Source organism: Euleptes europaea, chromosome 1, assembly GCF_029931775.1.
Source record: "Euleptes europaea isolate rEulEur1 chromosome 1, rEulEur1.hap1, whole genome shotgun sequence".
Classification (NCBI taxonomy): Eukaryota; Metazoa; Chordata; class Lepidosauria; order Squamata; family Sphaerodactylidae; genus Euleptes; species Euleptes europaea.
In genome coordinates, this window is record NC_079312.1 from 146520328 (window position 1) to 146539747 (window position 19420).

Sequence of the window (19420 nt, forward strand, 5' to 3'; positions counted from 1 at the left end):
GCTGACTGGACTGAACTGTGGCAAACCCGGCCCTATGCTCTCTTTCCCACACCTTGGTAATGAGGAATTTTTATCCCTTGTGTTGGCAAATTTTCAAATTAAGCAAAATTCACCTGACAGCGATGTGTTGCTATATCTCTATAAGGCAGCACAGCAGTTGGTACCTTTTTCTTTCTCTGCCCCCCAATATATTTTTCCCAGAAGGCACCGGAGGGCTCAATTGTTCTTTCTGGCCACTCAGCTTTCACTCTGCCTTTCTGCTTGGCTCTCTTCATATGCCCCTCCCCCATGGAAAGAAGGATTCCCCTCCCCTTGTGTAGGCAAGTCTGTGATTTTATTTTTTTAAAGGCTTCTTGAGAGTGATACATCTCTGTGTGCCTGTGTCATGATATCCAGGCCTCCCCCTCTTTACTATGTTTATTTTTGTGGGAATTCTATTTATGGGGAGTTTTTTGCAGGGGTAATTTGTTATAACTTTCAATTCTGGTGGAACCTTTTGCAGAGCTGCCTCAGGCCCACATCATTGTTCTCCGCCTGCTAGAGACATTTATATGAATAAACATTAAAGTGCAGCTGCTAGAAAGCAACTGATTCCTCTGTGGCTTTTGAAAGTTTAGATCCTGAAATGCTTGTTGGTCTCGAATCTAACTGCTCTATTGCAGACCAACACAGCTACCCTCTGAAAATGATTCCTCAGCTAGTTGGGATGGGAGAAGCCCCAGCCAAGCTGCTATTGACCTTGAGGAATTTGTTTGTATTATATGTTGTTTTAACTGTTCTTTTATCTAAGCCTTCTAAAACTGAGTTTCCTGCTTAGAAGAGCTAGACCCTTAAAGATTTGCCGTTCAAGGCTGTGAATTTGGACTATGGGGTAAAAAAACCGGATAAAAGTCAGCAACAGAAGAACAGGAATCCAATAAGTGAAACAACTTAAGATTGATAACTTCTTGAAAGCAGTGGATTTAGAGCCTGTAATAGACTCAGTACTGTTATCGAACAGATTCTCAGCCTTGGAACAGGAACAACTCCCCCATGTAGGAGAGGAGAGATTGATGGCTTTGCCTGGAAAAGTGGTAAAAGAAGAGTTGGTTTTTATATGCCAACTTTCTCTACCACTTAAGGAAGAATCAAACCGGCTTACAATCACCTTCCCTTCCCCTCAACAGACACCCTGTGAGGTAGGGAGGATTTCCCCCCCAATCTGCGACTCTCAAGGTCCGATAAGAAAGGCAAGTGAAATGGTGTTATTATCCAAACAAACTCTCCTTATCAAGGAAACCCTAGTGAATTTATAAATGAAACTTGATGAAATAAATATTAAGCTGGAGGAATTAAAGACAGCGGTGGTTTCCATATCTGAGAAACAACCCAGCGTGCAAATTAGGGTGGTGGCTAGAAGTGCTAGCCCCAGAAATAAACGTGCAAAAACAGACTCAGTTAGAAAATCTATAGCAACTAATGGAAACCCCCAAGGGAGAAGAATGGGGTAGGAGAGTAGGCTTTGTATTGAAAATTCTCGGTTGGGGGGAAAAGGTGGCTCTGTTTGTCCGGAAGGTCAATTATCATAAATGGGACAACAAAAGAGCGGTTGTGAATTCTTTAGGCCAAATTCTACATTGTGAAAACTCAGAAGTGAATTAGGAAAGTTTGTTTTGGCTTCCAAGCAAGAGCTTCCATAAGAGATTAGTTTTCACCTTCCGGCAGAGTAGAATTCCCTCTCTGCTTTTGAATATGAAGGACCTCTTAAAGAGATATCTCATTTATCCCACCAGAGTGTTTGAGGATTCTGCATGTCCCCGATTATGTAATTTCAAGGCTCAATTTAAAAAGCCAAACATTGTGGCAAGAAGCAAAGGAGACCCTCTTTGGAATTTATCACAGAAAAGACAAATAGTAAAAGTAAAGGAAAACAGGCATTCAAAACAAAGAGCCCAAATATCCTCTATAAAATCTTCTCTACAACCTCAGGAGATTCTGGAGGATGCGCATGCAAGGGCAGAGGAGATTCATCATATGAGAGATTCAGATACCGCTTCTGCACCCCCTCTTCTGATTAGAGAGGCCTCAGGAGAGAGAGAAGTAGTTTCAATAGACCTGGTAAAGGATTCTCAAGAGATTCTTTCCACCTCATATGATTCTATGTCTTCTCTGGAATCTACATTAAGGGTCACCGTTATCAAAACCATTGTCTCTGAGGAGTTGGGAGGTGCCCAAGAGGTGCATCCCGCTTTAACAACAGCCTTCATTCAAGAGAGAGCCATGCCTGGATATAAGGAATCACGCCCCCCCTCAAGATGGCTGTGAGTGCGGACTGCGATCATGACCCAAATATTTTATTTGACATTTACTCTAAAAATGATCTGTTGGAGACTTCAGGCCAGATCTCTTGGGTGCAAGAACTACAGAAGGCATGCCAGAAATTGGTCACCTGTCCAGGACCGGTCACTGGTAAGGACAGTACAAGAGGAGAAATTGCCTTTGGTGTAGTGACACATGTCCCTATGGAAGAGGTGCCTTTGGTATCCTCCAGCCCTACCCTGCAGTCTTCTGGAAAGGGAGAGGTCCAGATGGCATCCAGTTCAGTAGGAGGAATTGAGAAGGTGGAAAAAGCGGAGTTCTCTGGATGTACACAAAATATAGGTTCGGTAATGGGACTAGCAAAAAATAACAGCGGGGGAGAGTTGACAAATAGGCCTTTAAATATACTTTCCTGGAATGTGGCAGGCTGGTTTCTCTGCCTGTCTGACTATTCGGATATTTCTTTACAGTAAAAGTTATGACATTGTTGCCTTACAGGAGACATGGATGGATGTTCTGATATTTCTGGATGGTTATTTTATATTTAGTTTGGGTGCCTCCTTGGGGAAAGGCCCTGAAGGCAAGTCTGGGTATCTTGACTTCCAGTGCTATGGATGTGAAATGTTATGAGCTGGAACCACTCAAAAGGTTGGCAATGGCAGTGCTCATGGAAGGGAAAGATGGTGGGATAGTAGTTATAAATGTTTACCTTCCTCCTGGGAAGTGTAAAGCCGAAGTAGAGGATATTTGGCTTGAGCTAGAAAGATATATAATGACCTTGTCCTTAGATCATCCTGAGGCTGGAATTCTTTTAATGGGCAATTTTAATGCTCATCTGGAACCTGACAAAGCCAGCTTAGAAAAGAAATTCAAAATTTTGATAAACGATCCTGAGGATGTTCTAAGCGGTTATCCCTTTCCAAGAATTTTTAAAGATCAAATTTCCAATTATGCGGGAATTTGCTTGGCCAAACTGGCTCTAAAATTTAGTCTCCATATTCTTAACTGCTCCTCACCGGGAGATCATCCAGGAGAGTTTACATTCATGGCTAGTTCAAGAACTAGTACGATTGATTATATTCTAGTCTGTACTAGACTACTGTGGGATGTAAAAGAATTTAAAATCTTACCCTATTTAGAGGGTGACCATCTTCCATTATTCCTGCATTTATATATTCCTTTAAAACATACTCATCTCATGCCAGGAAACCCAATAAATTTAATTCCTGGCAATCGAGTAGAGTGTAGAGTTAGATGGTCAGACTAGCTGTATGAGAGTCTAACAGTGCATTCCCGAAGTTACGGTGGGAAGGAAGCACAGCAGTGGCGCCTCCAAACCCGTTTCCCCGGCGCTGAAAACTGAAAAAACTTTTTAGAGGCTTTTAAAAGTTTAAACGGGGCTTTTCACCCCATAGAGAAAAGCAGGCGCAACCTCGCTCTTCTCGGTGCCAGCGTTCCCAGGGGCAAAAGGGGACAGGAAGCTGCCTAACGGCAGCTCCTCCCCCCCAGCCTGCCCCAGGAATGCCTTCCAGGATGCTGGGATGCCTCCTGGGATGCCGGCGTGGGCCTTTACGCTGGTGGGACGCCAGCGGAAGGCCCCATTGGCGTCCTGGGGTGGCGCTGCTGCCGCAGCAGCCCCCAGAGTCCGGCATCTGGGCCTTCCTGCCAGCGTTCGGGCCACTAACACCGGTGTAAATAAGCCGGATGCCGGCGCAGGGGGCCCTAACGCCGGTGCAGTGCCTTCCTGGCCTCCTAAGGGCTTTTGCCCTTAGAGCTCAGGAATGCGCTGTGTAAGACTTTTTGAATGTGCAGGATCTTCAGTCATTATGCGCAGCTTTTCTTAACCCCCCATTGGAACAGCTACCATTTTCCGTATATGAAACCCTAGTTCAGAAACTGCGACCTATTTTGTTTTCTTCATCAGCTAGCAATGGTAAAAAAGCGGGAATTTCCAAACCTTGGTTTGATGGAGAGTGTCTTGCAGTTAAGAGAGCATTGCATGTTGTTTATAGGGACTTTTTGGAAGCCCCAGAGTCTCGGAAAGAGGAAGCTTTAGATTCTGTGAAATATTATAAAAAGAAGTACAAAAACCTAGTCTCCCAAAAAGAGAAGGGTTATGTAAGGGAACAATGGTCAATATTGATCAAGGCTGCAAAAGATAAGAATCCTTGCTTTTCTGGCACATGACGTCAAATCAGGCTACATCAGTTTATACCCCTCTGGATTTAGTCATTCCTCCAAGCAAATGGATTTCCTATTTTTGGAATATGTTCAGTGACTCTAATTTTATGGGTTCTTGTATGGAGTTACCTGAAGGGACACAAGAATAGCCCCTGGTTACACAGGCAGAAATTTGATCTCATATAAGACGACTCAAATATGGGAAAACCCTGGGAGAAGATGGGATTCCTCAATTCCTCAAAAAACATGAAGATTGGTGGGCTCCTTTTTTTTAGCAGCCATGTTTACATATATCAATTCTACTGGCCATATTCCGAAGGACTGGGGAAGGGCGGTGGTAATTCCTTTTTTTAAGAAAGGGAAAAGGGAGGACCCTAGTAATTATAGATCTTAGTAATTAGCCTAAATATTACTGGAAAAATCTATGCTAGGTATTTGTTGGATAAGTTCACGGCATGGCTGAGTCAGGAGAAGATAACTGTACAAGCTTAAGCAGGGTTCAGAGAAGGCAGAGGCACCATGGAGCATTGTTTAATTCTGCAACATCTAATAGAAAAACACAGCTCCAAAAATGTAACCTCGCTCTATGCCACATTTGTGGATTTTAGAGCGGCTTTTGATTCTATTTCTAGGCCTCGCCTTTGGGATAAAGTGAAACAATCCTCTATAGATAAGAGGCTTCTTTTTCTTATCCACGCTCTGCATAAGCATACGTCAATTAGAGTAAGATGTAACAAGAATGGGAGTCTTACAGAGCCTATAGCTTCATCTGAAGGTGTCAGGGCTGTTTACTAGTCCCTTCACTGTTTTCTTATTACATAAACAATCTGGATTATTTAAGTTCTGAGGACTTGCATCCTCCTAAAATAGCACAGCATAGTATTCAGATGTTACTTTACGCAGATGATGTTGTGAAACTCTCAAGAACCCAGGTGGTTATAAAAAGAGCCTTGGCTAGATTGGCGGATTTTTGTAAAATTGAAATTCTCACAATAAATTATAAGAAAACTAAAATTCTAGCCTTTGGGAGCCATCAAAGAAGAGGAACCTGGGCAGTAGACAGCAATGGAATTGAACAGGTTATGTCTTTTAGATACTTAGGAGTAACATTCCAGGCGAATGGTCTAAGAACTGAGCACCATAAACAGGTGGCGATGCTTTCTGAGAGATCTTCCAATAACAAATTAAAATTCTTTTGGACAAAAGGTGCCTTTTATACCCCTGCAGCTTTAAAACTATTTCAGGCTAAATCAGTTAGTCAAATGCTATATGATACAATCTTAGGCTAAACTAAATCTAGTTATGTGCCAATGGAAAGGGTTCAGTCAAAATTTCTTAGGGCAGTTTACAAGTCCCTCGTCTGATTTCAAACTCCTGGGTTCGCTTGGAGATGGGCATGCTAAAGATAGAGGCTAGAATCACGCTAGCCTCAATTTCTCTTTGGCTAAAGGCACATGAGGCCTCAAAAGGGTTCCTGCCACTGCTTATTTTGGATAATTATAAATCAAAACGGTGGAAGCAGACTACAAAAAAAATGGAGTGCCTCAGCCTTTCCCCTCAGTTCTTGTTAGAGCTAAATAGAGAGCAGGTAAGGCCGATAGTTAGACAAAGGATTTTTGATAGAGAGAGACAATTAGAGCTTCTGAGTTCCCCGGTGTATTGGGCACCAGTCAGAAATAGACTCATCCTAGCACCGGCAGAATATTTTTTATAGAGTAAAATAAGCAAAGAAGAGCCCTCACCCTGGCGAGAGGCTCAGGCGTTGCCGTCAGCGATATAGATGGAAAATTTAGGAAACTAGCAAAATCGGAGTGGTGATGTAGGTCATGTTTTATTTAGATGCGTTTTTTATGAGGAAATGCACCAGAAAATGATTTCCCCACTCATTAATACAATAGATTTTAGCTCAGAAATGGAGAAATTGAACTATCTCATGTGGGAAGGAGATCTTAATAGATTGTTACAGGTAGCTAAATTCTGTTCTGTAGTGATAATTTTAAATCCTAAGTTATTAAAATTTTGGCCATATTTTTAGAGAGATAATATTTTATCTGTGTTTTTATTAATTGCTTATTTTGTATTTATAATGTATATTTGTACTCTCTTGCTGGCAATCACTGTAATAAATCTGACTGACTGATTACTCTTGGTCGCCTGCAATTTGTAGAAAGGAAAGCTTTTTAAAACCAGTTTGCAGATCCAAATCTCCAAATATCAGGGTGAACCTTTGAACAGAGAACATTTTTCCACATGGATAATATGGAGATTCTCTCACATGTGCATGCCCAACCCCCTCTGATATTGCATATTTAACAAAGAAAAAAGAGGCTAGCTTTGCAATGCCACCAATAACAATGGCCCTCTCGCTCAAAGCTCTGGCATGATTCTAATGCTAGCTTAACTAACTGCTAAGAAAAGCAGGAATAAGTTGCACATGCAGAAAGCCTCCTAGTTAAGTTTAGCGTGTGATTCTTCTGTGTCAACTGCAGTTATTGATTTGGTCTGATTTTTAGACATTATACAGATGCTATGCTTGCAAGCCAGCTTTATTTGACCACAAAGTATAAATTTAAATCCCAACAAAAGCAATCATCATGATGATTAAATGGAGCATCTGTCTAAAGGCACAGGCTTAGTTCCAGATGAGTTTTCTTGGGTGCAAGAAGCTGCCTGAAAACTTGTTCATGGGGGGAAAGGGACCCCAAGAACAGGATTGGGGGGGTTTGACTGCTGTGGAAAGAAGGGTAGGAAAGTCATGTTCTGCAGGCAGAAGTACCTGGACCAAGGATCCAATCACCACTGAATACCAGATGCTAGGGACAAACAGGGGAAGGGCATCATGCCCTGGCAATAGGGTCGAGAACCACCTATCTAACCATCAACAGAGATGGAATGCTGGACTATAGGTGGTATGCAAATGAGATGTCAAAAAGTGAGCAGGAAGGGAGTGCCCCTGGGAGTTATTTAGTGGTGGGGATCCTTGAAGAAGATGGGTGCTACACCAATTTCTCAGTAGCAAGGCAGACCAGGGACTTCAGACTTCTCAGATGGGGTAATACTCTCCTTGAAAAGCCAGGTTCACAACCTTGGGTGTGCTGCTTGACACAGCAGTCACTTTAGAAAACCGGGTAGCTGCTGTGGAGTGCTTTTGCCCAGCTCCAGCTGGTTCATGAACTGTGTCTGTTCCTGGGTCAGTCAGATCTAGCCACAATGATCCATGCCTTAGTTACATCTAGACTGGACTACTGCAATGTGCTCTATTTTGGTCTACCTTTGAAGAGTGTTTGAAAGCTGCAGCTAGCGCAGAATGGTGCGGCTAGACTGCTGATCAAGGTGTTGGTTTTGTCCTTGGAACTGGGGATCAGAAAGACCTGTCAGGCCCAGCCTGGGCAGTGTACAGAAACTGCCAGGCATGGTCTTACAGAGGATGTTGTGCTTTCTCCAGGTGCTGGCCAAGGTCAGCTCTACTGCCAAGTATTTGTTTAGACTCAGGACTCTGTGGGAATCTTACCTCAGTGGGAGGGGGGTTGCCATGGCATACTGAATTGTTCTATGCTTTCTGATATAGGCCCTGCACCATGCTTCTAGTTTTCATTAGTGCCAACTTGAATCTTAGCTGCTGTAAACCTGTAGATCTTCCAATAAATCAACTCTCTTTTCGACTATATAACTCTCTTTTCGACTCACAGGACCATCTTCTCCCATACGTTCCTGCCCAGGAATTAAGATGGTGTGGAGATACCCTCCTGACTGGCCCACCAATTAAAGACACTTGTTTGGTGGTACATGAGAGGACCTTTTCTATGGCAGCCCCACAATTATAGAACAACCTCCCCAGGGGAGGTGCGCCTGGCCCCTCACTGTCTATCTTCAGGAGGCAGTTGAAGACAGTTTTATTTATGACTGCATTTTGATTGATTTCGCTTTTATTATTGCCAGTCTTAATTGGAGTTTTTAAACTGTGATGTTTAAAAGTTTTATAATCGTTTTTATTGTAATATTTTATTAACATTGTAAGCTGCCTTGAGCTCTGCAAGGAAGGAAGGCAGCTAATAAATGTTTTAAATAAATTAATACAAATTTCAGTCAAAGAGAAACTCAACAGGTACAAAGTTCTTTGATCCTTCACGTCATCCTAGTCATAATATTAATGCCCTCTGCTCCAAGGGATTCCCAGCCATTTGGGATTTCAGCCCTACTCCATACTCAGCCGTAAAAGCACAGAATCAGCAGCTTTAGGGCCCAGCAGCCACCACTAGAGGGAAGCAGACCATCTCTCTTTGCCTGTGATCTGTTAATCAGTGCTTCCTGAACCATGTTCTGCAGATGCCTATCAAAGTTACTGGACCAGATTATTAGGAGTGACAAACTGCATGCCGGATGCCTGAAACAACTGGCAATATTTTCTACAACAAACAGCTTCAGAGGTGTGCAGGGCGCATTCCAGAGCACACACTCAGTTTGTGCTGGGCAACAGCAAGGCCAGAGGGCCCTTTCACCTGTGTCCCACACACTCAGTAATGCAGAGTTTCCATGGCTAATCAATATGAAAAAACGTTTCCTAAGGACATAAGTGGGATGTGTATTGCTGTAAGTCCTGACCTGGATAGCCCAGGCTAGCCTGATCTCGTCAGATCTCAGAAGTGAAGTATTTGGATGGGAGACCTCCAAGGAGTACCAGCGTCCTGACGTGGAGGCAGACAATGGCAAACCACCTCTGAACGTCTCTTGCCTTGAAAACACTATGGGGTCGACATAAGTCAGCTGCGACTTGACCCGGGGGGGGGGGGGAAGCCCTGGAAGAAGTGGTTCAGTCCTCCTGCTGTTGAAAGTTGGGAGTAGCTACATGGAGTCGCTCTCCATATTGGAGAGGGGGCAGGGGAGGCAAGTTTTGATAGACTAAGCTGCAGTTCCTTGCCCTGGGATTGTACCCAAAGTTGCTTTTGCGACCAAGTATAGCAGCAAGTCAGGCACAACCTGTACCTCTGGAACTGGAGAGAGAGAGTATGGCACGGGTGAACCTGGGACCTGCACCATTCCTGAAACAGCTTTCATTGAACTCCCTTCTGGGAAACCACCAGAACACCAGTGTCTAACCAGCCTAAAGGTTTAAACAGCTTAGAACAGGCCTGCAGAAGAGCAGGTGTAATCAGCCAGGTGAAGCAAGCTCATTGCCAAGGGTGAACAACTGATGTACAACCCCCCCTCTCCCTCCAAAAGGCAAAGTCCATACCAGTTGGTGTTATTTCTATTCATCTATTCTTTGCAGCATGACCAGGATCCAGGAGATCCCAGTTTCAAATCTTACTGCCATCACAGGGAGCCTTAGGCACTCTCTCTGTCCCACCACCTTCACCCTCAGCAATTCGGGGTAAAACTGGCTTACCTTACAAGGGTGTTTGTAAGGATTACAAGGTAATTGTGAAATGCTTTGAACACCGACAAACAAATATGGGGGGGTTGGCTTTGGATAACTGATCAGCAACTAGAAAGTTCTTTCCCCTGCCCCAGTTTCAGGAAGGGAGTTACCAGAGCAGTGCTTGTGCTATGCTAATACATGCAAGAAACTCTGGAACATTCAGCTCACAACCCACAAAAGTTGACAGAAAACAATTCTACCACAAATCCATTGCTGACTAGTTTGCGCTCAAGAAGCTGCTCGAGTTTTATAAAGCTGGAACACTTTTAATCACATGGATGGAAAAATGCTTGCTAGACATAGATTCTTGCTTCAGATCTATGCAGGGCTTGGTGTTCCTCCCACATAATTCAGGAGGCTGGGCCTGACAACTCACCTGTAACAGTACTCCACTGTGTGCATCCACATTGGGCCAAGGATTTTTGGCTTTGCCCTGTTCCAGCAGCACATTAGGGACAATCTTGTACAGCTGAGCCACCAACTTGAAGAGGGGATCTTTGGGAAGGTGCTTGAGGGCAAATTCCCTCTGGCAGGTGTAGCGAGGGTCAGTCTTCCTTAGCACTGCATGGCCGTAGCCGGGAACCACCTGCAAGCAGAACAATTTGTCAGAAATTTATTTATTGAAGTATTTATAATTCCACGTTTTCTCATGATTAAAATATCACAATTTAAAACCAACAAAACTCCAAATAGCTCCCCTCCCCCAATAAACACTTAGTTTATGAAAAGCCCTGACAGGTCAAATTACCTTTATTTATTTAATTTCTACCCCACCCTCCCCGGCCAAAGCCGGGCTCAAAGCAGCTCACAACATTATATATAACATAATACAATAAAATATACAATATAGTTATCTAAAATCGTTAATGAGTACCCAGCTTGCTGGGGGTAAAGGGAAGATGACTGGGGAAGGCACTGGCAAACCACCCCGCAAACAAAGTCTGCCTAGTAAGCGTCGGGATGTGACGTCACCCCATGGGTCAGGAATTACCCGGTGCTTGCACAGGGGACCTTTACCTTTTTAAAATCACAACAAATTTGACCAGTTCAATATAACTAATGGTGCGTCATTAGAGCCCAGGGCTGTCATCAGCCAGGCAGTCCAATCAGGACCCCTCATATAATTTAGAAAGATCTGATAAAAGGAGGGGGGGCAGGGAGGCCAGATTCGATGGAACAGTTGCTGTCCTCAACTACACGCCTGGTAGAATATCTGTTTTGCAGGCCCTGTGGAATTCTTTAACATCCCACGGGGCCTTGGAAAAGAATTCCACGTTAGTTAACAAACATGGATATTTAAGCAAATACAAGAATACATATGCTATATAATGGTTATTGTTTCAGTTAAACTATTTAAATGGTTATTGTTAATGATGATTTCTCTCCTTCCAGTAAAGTACAGCAGAAAAGTTGTCCACATATGAATGGTCAACCTATTAAACTGGAGACAGTTCACTTCACAATGATTTCATAATTATCCATTTCAAATGGTAAACAACCTATCATTAATTTTCTGATATAACCTAAAACCTATCATTAATTTTCTGATATAACCTAAAAAGTTATTATTCTAAAAATGAAACCTTCATCTGGGTTGTAAATGCTAAGGTTATAACAACCAGCAAGAACAAGCCTTTATGCAGAAAACCATGGTTCAAATGGAGCCTTACTGACTAGAGATTTAAATTGTGATTTAAATCAACTCGAATTAAATCAAATCCACCCTGATGATGTCCTTTCCCTTACATCATGAAGAGAACTGAAGGAGCTCCTAAGTCCTGACCCGGAATTTCTTGTTTGACCACTACCGCTAGCACCTTCAGTTTCCACTGCGGCTTTGCTACCCCCTGGCAAGGGAGCATGGATGGAGCATGCATCACTTTCTACCTCCCACCACTGGGCACTCCAGACCCACCTCTCTATTCCTTCTTTCAATGTCAATAAGAACTACCAACTCTACTGGTTGAACTACCAGATCCTCCTTTAGAGAGTCTGCATGTTTTCATTTCTAATGGCACTGCAGAGTAACCGAGAGATAATGTACACTTTAAAGAATGCACTGCTCTAAATGGTCATTAGACAATTCAAAATTGGAATTCATTATACATCAAGAGAAGAGGGAAGATAAAAAGTAGTCAGCCAGGGTTGTTGTATGTATCCCACAGTTTTGTGGCAATATAGAAAAAGCATATAATATGGTAGTGCATGCAGAATTCAGCTTCTGGCAAACCACCCCTCTCATCTTTTAAGAGCAACGTTTCTAGCCCTTCTCACTCTGAAGCGGAGGGCATTTTGAGAGAGACCAGTGATTCCTTTCCAGTGCCAAGGTAGGCAGGGACTGATTTTCGTTTCCTGTATCCTGCCTGGAATCACCCTCTGTCTTCAGTTTCCTGCCTGCCTCGCTAAGGGAAGGCAGCTTCAGAGGTCACTCTGTAGTAGCAACACACCGAAGAAGGGGAGACCTCCTACTCCTCCTGCCTTCACTCAGATCCACAGCAGCATGGCAGACCTCCGAGCACCCAGCCCCCCAGCACCTGCGAATGAGCCCCCATGGAGGTACCTGGGCCCGGGGGCCGGCAAGGCCACGAAGAAAAAGATGGAGGTGGCCTGGAAAGCAGCGAAAAAGCCGCGCCGCCCAGACTCAACCCCAGAAGAGGCCTGTTCGGCCCATCCAAGCAGCAAGGGCCCTCGGGAAGCAGTGCACTCTCCAAAGGCCCTCTAGGATGAGCCGGAGTTAGAGAAGAACCAACGTGGTGAGCCAACTTCGCTACCCGAGATTATGGGTGGGCAGGCCACAGATATCCTGGCCTTGATGAGGCGGGCACTGAGGGAAGAGTTCCCATTCTGGTAGGCCCCAAGTGCAGGGTCCTTGTATCTTAGGGCTCCCGCCCCGATCCTTCTCCAGACCCAGAGGAGGGCCCTAGTGGGATCACGACCAACAGCCACAGGGACCACCTACAGCCGTGGCCCACAAAGGCAACATGCAAGGCCAGGCCTCCACTGAGCCCCAGCCATAGGCCACTTTCCCCAGCACCCTCTCTGGATTCAGACAAGGATGTGAAGGAAGAGGGGGAATTCTCCTCAGAGGGGGAGGAACAGGAACCCACATCAGAACAGCAAACCCGGCTGTTCGCAGGGGAGGAGTACCAAAGCCTCCTCACCCATATGGCCCTTGATCTCTCCGAAGATCCAAAGGTGGGAGATGGGCCAAACGACAATTCTAGACACAAAGGGCCCAAAGGGTTATTCCCCAGATCACAATCCTCTACCAGGGTGGTTCCCTTCCCTGAGTATTTTGAGACCCTAGTGAAGAAGGAATGGGAAAACCCCCACCACAATAAGGCAGTTCCCAGATAACGCCAGAAAGGGAGGGGGGAAGGCTTCAGGCTGGGCGCGTGGGGCTGCAGCAGCCCATGCGAGCCTGGGGAAGGAGGAGGGAGGCTTCAGGCTGGCATGCAGGGCCGCAGCAGCCTATGTGCACCTGGGGAGGGAGGGGGAAAGGCTTCCAGCTGGGCACGCAAGGCCACAGTAGCCCCGGGAAGCCCAGAAAATGTCGGGGGAGGGGGAAAAGGGGCTGGAGAAAAGCCCTCCATGGGCCGGATCCGGCCCACGGGCTGCATGTTTGACACCCCTGCTCTACACCTTCCTGCCGGAGCCCTATCTTGGAAAGTTTTGAAACTAAAGGCAGAGGGTGATTCCAGGCAGAAAACAGAAAATGAACATCAGTTCCTGGCTACCTTAGTACCGGAAAGGAATCACCCGTCTCTGTCAAGATGCCCTCCTTACCTCAGAGTAGAAGGAACCTCAGTAAGTAACCAAGGTCCCGTTCTGTTTTAAAAGACAAGTTTGAAAGTTTACGGACAATGCCTGCTCAAATTTCAGAAGTAGGCTGGGGTGGGAGTGTCTCCAATTTATGATGTCCAGTGGTGTTTCAGGGCCCTGTACAAATGCTTGGCAAACCAAGATCATGCAGAGTTGCATATGTTTCAGTTTCTCTTGGTTCAGAACTCTATTATTCCTAACATAGCCTTGGTCCTAAGTACTGTTAGCCCAGGTCAGGAAGTTGATGAGTTCTTCAGCAGTGCTTTGCCCTATCATCAACAGAACTTTCTTTTCTGCCTGCTGAACATTCCTTCGAGTAGATGCTACTTGTTAAAAAAAAGACCATCCCTATATATTTCTTCCTTTAACCAAACCCACCAGGTTTGAATCCTTCCACTCACCCTGCCAGAGTTCAAGGTATTCCAGATGAAATCTCTCAGCTTCTCATCCGACACATCCTCGCCCAGCTCCTTTTGCAAGTTTGTCAGCCATACCAGCACTTCCTGTAAACAGCATGTGATGATATGTAAAAACAACAGGGAAAGCTTCCTAAATCTACTCTGTACCACTCTGGGTTTACCTGGATCATTGAGAATTGCGGCTCCTTACCTGATTTGCAAGACCATGGAGTGGCCCCGCCAGACCGTTCATGGCCGCAGCAAAAGCTAAGTAAGGGTCTGAAAGAGCACTGCCCACTAAATGGCTGGTGTGAGCACTAACATTCCCACCTTCGTGGTCACTGCAGTAAAAGAGGAAGGGGAGGAGAGAAGAAACAGAGCAGAGCTGAAACAAGGTTTACCAATATCAGACTGTGTATTGCCAATGAATTTGGATGACTTCCCTTCTTAAGGAAAAAATTTCTTAAGGAAAAAGACCGCAAACAACCTCCACATAATTCAAAATATTACATAAGCAAAGTTCAGCATGCACAGTTCATACCATGATCCCAATTGATATTCCAGAATGACCTACGTTATTTGTACTTGCTAGGAATACTGATAGTACTTATGATGTAACATTTTCTCTAAAACATCAACACAAACTTCACGCATATCCATTAATAACCCTGGATCTTTTTTAAATTTCCTGTTAAGGGGCTGGTCTTTCTGGCTGTTTTACTGATATTTTATATCCATTTTTACTGTGTACCGCTAGTGTCCAAGTGTCTGTACCAATGTTGGAAAGGTGATGTACAGATTAACACACAAGTTATGTTTTATAGATGTATACATAACCTGAATCAAATAGGTTCACTCAGAACACCAAGATTTGGCTTAGTAGAACCTTAGGTATTTATAGCTACACAAGTGGAAACCAGCAAGGACTTGCAGGGGCATCTTATTTCCCTTTTCCCCACTATTTCCTCTTTCCTTTCCCTGAAAGCCCCATAGCCTCCCATCCTGCTTCCTCCTCTCCTTCCCACCCAACAGCCAACCTACCTTTATCTGCCTCTATCTTCAGCTCCCCCAACCGACAACCTCTAAATAGGAAAATTCTGGCCCAGAGAGGGAGCACTGGCACAGGTAGCATCCCTATCCAGTCACAAGAACAGACTGCCCAGCTCCTGCTCTGCTCATGACAAATGCTTGACGATCCACTAACCAATGGGAAGCTCCCTGTGACCAACTCACAACTGGCTTCTCCCACCAACTTACTCTTCCTCCATGCAACCTCTGCAACTCAAGCAAGCGGAGGCAACAGCCCTACAGCCACAGAAGTCAGAGCCCCTGGTAGCTTTCACATCACACACAGAGATAGGAGTTACCTGTGAATGGTGAGGTAGAGCCGCATGAGTTCAATGAACTCTGGGTCACTGTAACCCAGCATGTTGGTGAAGTTGTGAGACCAGTCTAAGGCAGGGTCTATGGCACCAATGCTGCTGCCCTCTCGGTACAGGTTACGGTAGATCTTTGCAGCTATACATGGCAGCTTGGCAATCAAGTCCATGGAATCCTCATAGATGAACTGTATGGATTGGGGGGGGGGGTGACAGAGGTTAAACTACTACAGGCCCTTTTGCCCCACACAGCCTTCCCACTCCAATCCCTGCAGTTAACCAGTTACAGCTGCACAGTTTAAACCAAAAATGTGTACTCAACAACAGGATCGTTTTGTGTTTCAGCAACACACACAGCACCACTCTTCAAACAGCCAGAGAATGAAGAACTCTGAACACATTTCTAGCTCTCATTATCACAAGGAGTCATGAAAGGGCAGCACTTTCTGCAGTCTCAGAGGCCAGAAGGGACAACGCTGGCTTCTGGACACCTGAAAACCTTGGCTTTCCATTTGGGTCAGGCCAGAGGCACGTGTCATTACACTCAAGGTCTCATTTCCAGGGCAGCTGGTTTCCACGTGCAAATGTCCAAAGGTCACAGACAAAGTAGACAAAAGTCCTTTGTCACGTGCTAAAGGATCCAACGAGAACTGAGCTGGTGCTTCTCCCAAACTGGAAAGGGAAAAGCCTAAAACGAAAAAAAAAGGGACTGCATAGGCCAAATCTATTTTTCTGTAGCAGCTGCTTTGCTCTGACTGCGCCACGACCTTGGCCAAAATCCCAACCTTGACAGCTTCACCAGTACCCAACACTAGCAAGGCAGTCCCCTACAATGAATGATTCCCGGACAGCAGCTTAGCATGTGGAAACCTGAAGCTCCCATGTATTGCTCCAATGCAGACAAATCTGAACAAAATAGTCTTCAGCAAAACAGAATTCCTCTACCTTCAAACCAACCTGTTTTTCCTTTTTGCCTTCAGAACCAGATATTATTTATTGTCAGCAGCAACAAAAAGCTCAGATGTCCAGCGCTGTGAAATTATGCCTACTGTTGTGCATTAGAAGCCACATTCCAGCTCTAGGACACAATCCTATTGTTTCCTGCCAGTAAATAAGGTAGATTTTGCAGAGTGCCATTGCCATGACCAGCTGGACTTCCAACAGAAGACTCTCCAAAGTTTCACGTGCAGGTGGTCAAGCCAGTAGAAGCTCACACAGTGAGAGAGGCCACTCATCTCCACTTGCCATTCACAGTTACCTCCCAGTACTTGGTCCGGCTGATTCCCTCGGAATAGGCACGGGCGAAGGTACTCTCACTGTTGAGGGCGGTGACAGCTGCGCTGAGTTGGGACATGGGGTGAAGGTTGGTGGGGAAGTTGTCCAGCATGGTGACCACATGGGAAGGCAGAGCTGCTCTCTTGGCCCACTCTCGGGAGACCCAGTTAACCTGAAGATGAGAAACATATTACTCCTCCGCACTAGGAAAAGGGCTGATATTCAGATGACCTTCTCTGGTCTTTCCCACCCCTCTAAGGCTGCAGAGGGCAGCGGAATATTTTTGATTGCCATGCAACCAAGCTTTAAGGGCTGCAGCAGCCTTCCCACCATCTCTGTAGTCAGAAGCTATATAGAGAACTTAAGATTCTCCCTATTCTTTCACACATAGGCTCATTACCTGTTCCTGGGAGGGGATCTCTCCTGTCACCAGCAACCAAAATAACCCTTCTGGCAGGGGCTCTGCACCTCCAGGGGTTTTGGGCAGCAGCTTCTGACACTCAGGAATACTATAGCCACGAAAACGGATACCCTAAAAAACACCACATATACACAAAGGTTTACATAGTGGACAAGCCACACTACTAGACAGCTTTTAATACAGGCACAAGCTTACTTACCTCATCGGGATCCAACACAGAAGTTTCATATATTAACCCTTTCATACCTCTCATGCCACCATAAATCTGGAAAGGAAAAGCAGGAAACCAGTTAAGGACTGAAAAGGCCATTGGGATAGGATCTTTAGAAAACTGGAGCAGTTCATCTCTTCCAGGACAATCAGTGGACAGAGAAGAATAATCTTGGGTTCTTAGTAGACCAAACACTGAACATGAGTCAGCAGTATGATGCGGTACCTAAAAAGGCAAATGCGATCTTGGCCTGTATCAACAGTAGTGTCCAGATCATGCAAAGTGAGGGTATCGCTTTACTCTACTCAGACCTCACCTAGAGTACTGTGTTCAGTTTTGGGCACCACAATTTAAGAAAAATGTAGACAAGCAGGAACGTGTCCAGAGGAGGGCAACAAAGATGGTGAGGGGTCTGAATACCAAGTCCTATGAGGAAAGGTTGAAGGAGCTGGGTGTGTTTAGCCTGAAGAGGAGAAGACTGAGAGGTGATATGATAACCATCTTCAAGTCCTAGAAGGGCTGTCATACAGAGGAGGGTGCTAAGTTGTTTTCTGTTGCCCCAGAAGGTCAGACCAGAACCAATGGGTTGAAATTAAATCAAAAAAGTTTCTGTCCAGACATTAGGAAGAATTTTCTAAAAGTTAGAGCAGTTCCTCAGTGGAACAGGCTTCCTCGGGAGGTGGCAAGCTCTCCTTCCCTGGAGGTTTTTAAGAAGAGGTTAGATGGCTATCTGTCAGCAATGCTGATTCTATGACCTTAGGCAGATGATGAGAGGGGGGGCATCTTGGCCATCTTCTGGGCATGTAGAGTTCCCTGGGGGTGTGGGGTGGGAGGTAGTTGTGAATTTCCTTCCAACTCTATGATCCCTGCCCTGTCCCACCCCACCAATTTATTTATTTTTTAATATTTATATCCCACCTTATTTCCTTGTAAAGGCAGGTAAAAATGCAAGCCAGTGCAAGTTTGAAATAGGCAGTTCAGATCACTTATAATTAGGGGAATTATTTTCTGCTTGAACACCCCAAAATCCAAGCTCTGTCGATAGGTCCACAGGGGCGCTTTACATACAGTATGTGCGGACACTTCTGTGTACACTGCTACACACAAATGACATGTTATTTCCCTACATGGAAACAACTTCAGTGTAGGAATTTTTATAACACAAAAGAACAATAACATATGGTTTGCATAACAGAAAGAAATGTCATGAAGATGTCACTGGAAATTGTTAAATCCTGGTTAATAGTGATGTCTGAGAGAAGAGCCCACAAATTAGGGTTTCTTGGTCAGCATCGAACTAGGATATTATGCCAGAGTCCACAGTCAATGTGTGAATTCAGACACTGACACAATTTACAATTAGTACAAAACCTTTTGTTGGATAGTACTGAACCTTGCTACCACCAGCATAGGGAAGAAGTTCTCACTGCTGCGAAGTAGAACATAGGCAAGATACAGAACTAGTTCTTATATACAAGTCAGGATTTGTTACTCATGCAAACACTGAAATTTCAAGCAGTGTTACTCCAGTCAAAGTCCTTTAACTTCAACAAATCTAGAGTTAGAGTAACACTGCATTCAATTACAGTGCAGTCCTATGCAGTGTATATGTGTTATACGAATATACAGAGGTGTATTACACAAAGCCCCTGTTTCGTCAGCAATTAGTCTAGCCAAACACCACCACAATTGCAACAAATTGGTTGAGGGATATGCACAGTTCTTTAATCTAATTCCTGCCTGCCTGGTTTTTCCATCAGAGTCTGTTCTACATTCCTTTTAAGATGGCAGCACAGCCCAAAATTTTTAGCCAGAGTAGTTTACACTGCAGGCAACATTAACTTTATTTACTTTATATTTCAATGCAGCATAAGTGCATTCAATAAAGAGCAGTGAACCATTTCATACACAACATTTAGGATTCATGGGTTAGGATGAGACATTTGATCTAATCCCTGTTGTAGGCATGCAGATACAGTTACTTGATCCACTATAGCTGAATCCTTGCTTGGGAGT

General features: G+C 44.7%; 1 protein-coding gene across 1 annotated transcript in view; it reads right to left on the reverse strand.

The window, feature by feature from the left end:
- Nucleotides 1-19420, reverse strand: part of CS (citrate synthase) — a 39782-nt gene that overhangs the window by 1515 nt on the left and 18847 nt on the right. The window contains exons 4-10 of the mRNA XM_056863352.1: nt 17393-17458; nt 17173-17304; nt 16756-16944; nt 15486-15685; nt 14330-14459; nt 14122-14223; nt 10275-10484 (exon numbers count right to left, since the gene is read on the reverse strand). Coding sequence (XP_056719330.1) covers nt 10275-10484; nt 14122-14223; nt 14330-14459; nt 15486-15685; nt 16756-16944; nt 17173-17304; nt 17393-17458 — 1029 coding nt within the window. The remainder of the gene's footprint in view (nt 1-10274; nt 10485-14121; nt 14224-14329; nt 14460-15485; nt 15686-16755; nt 16945-17172; nt 17305-17392; nt 17459-19420) is intronic.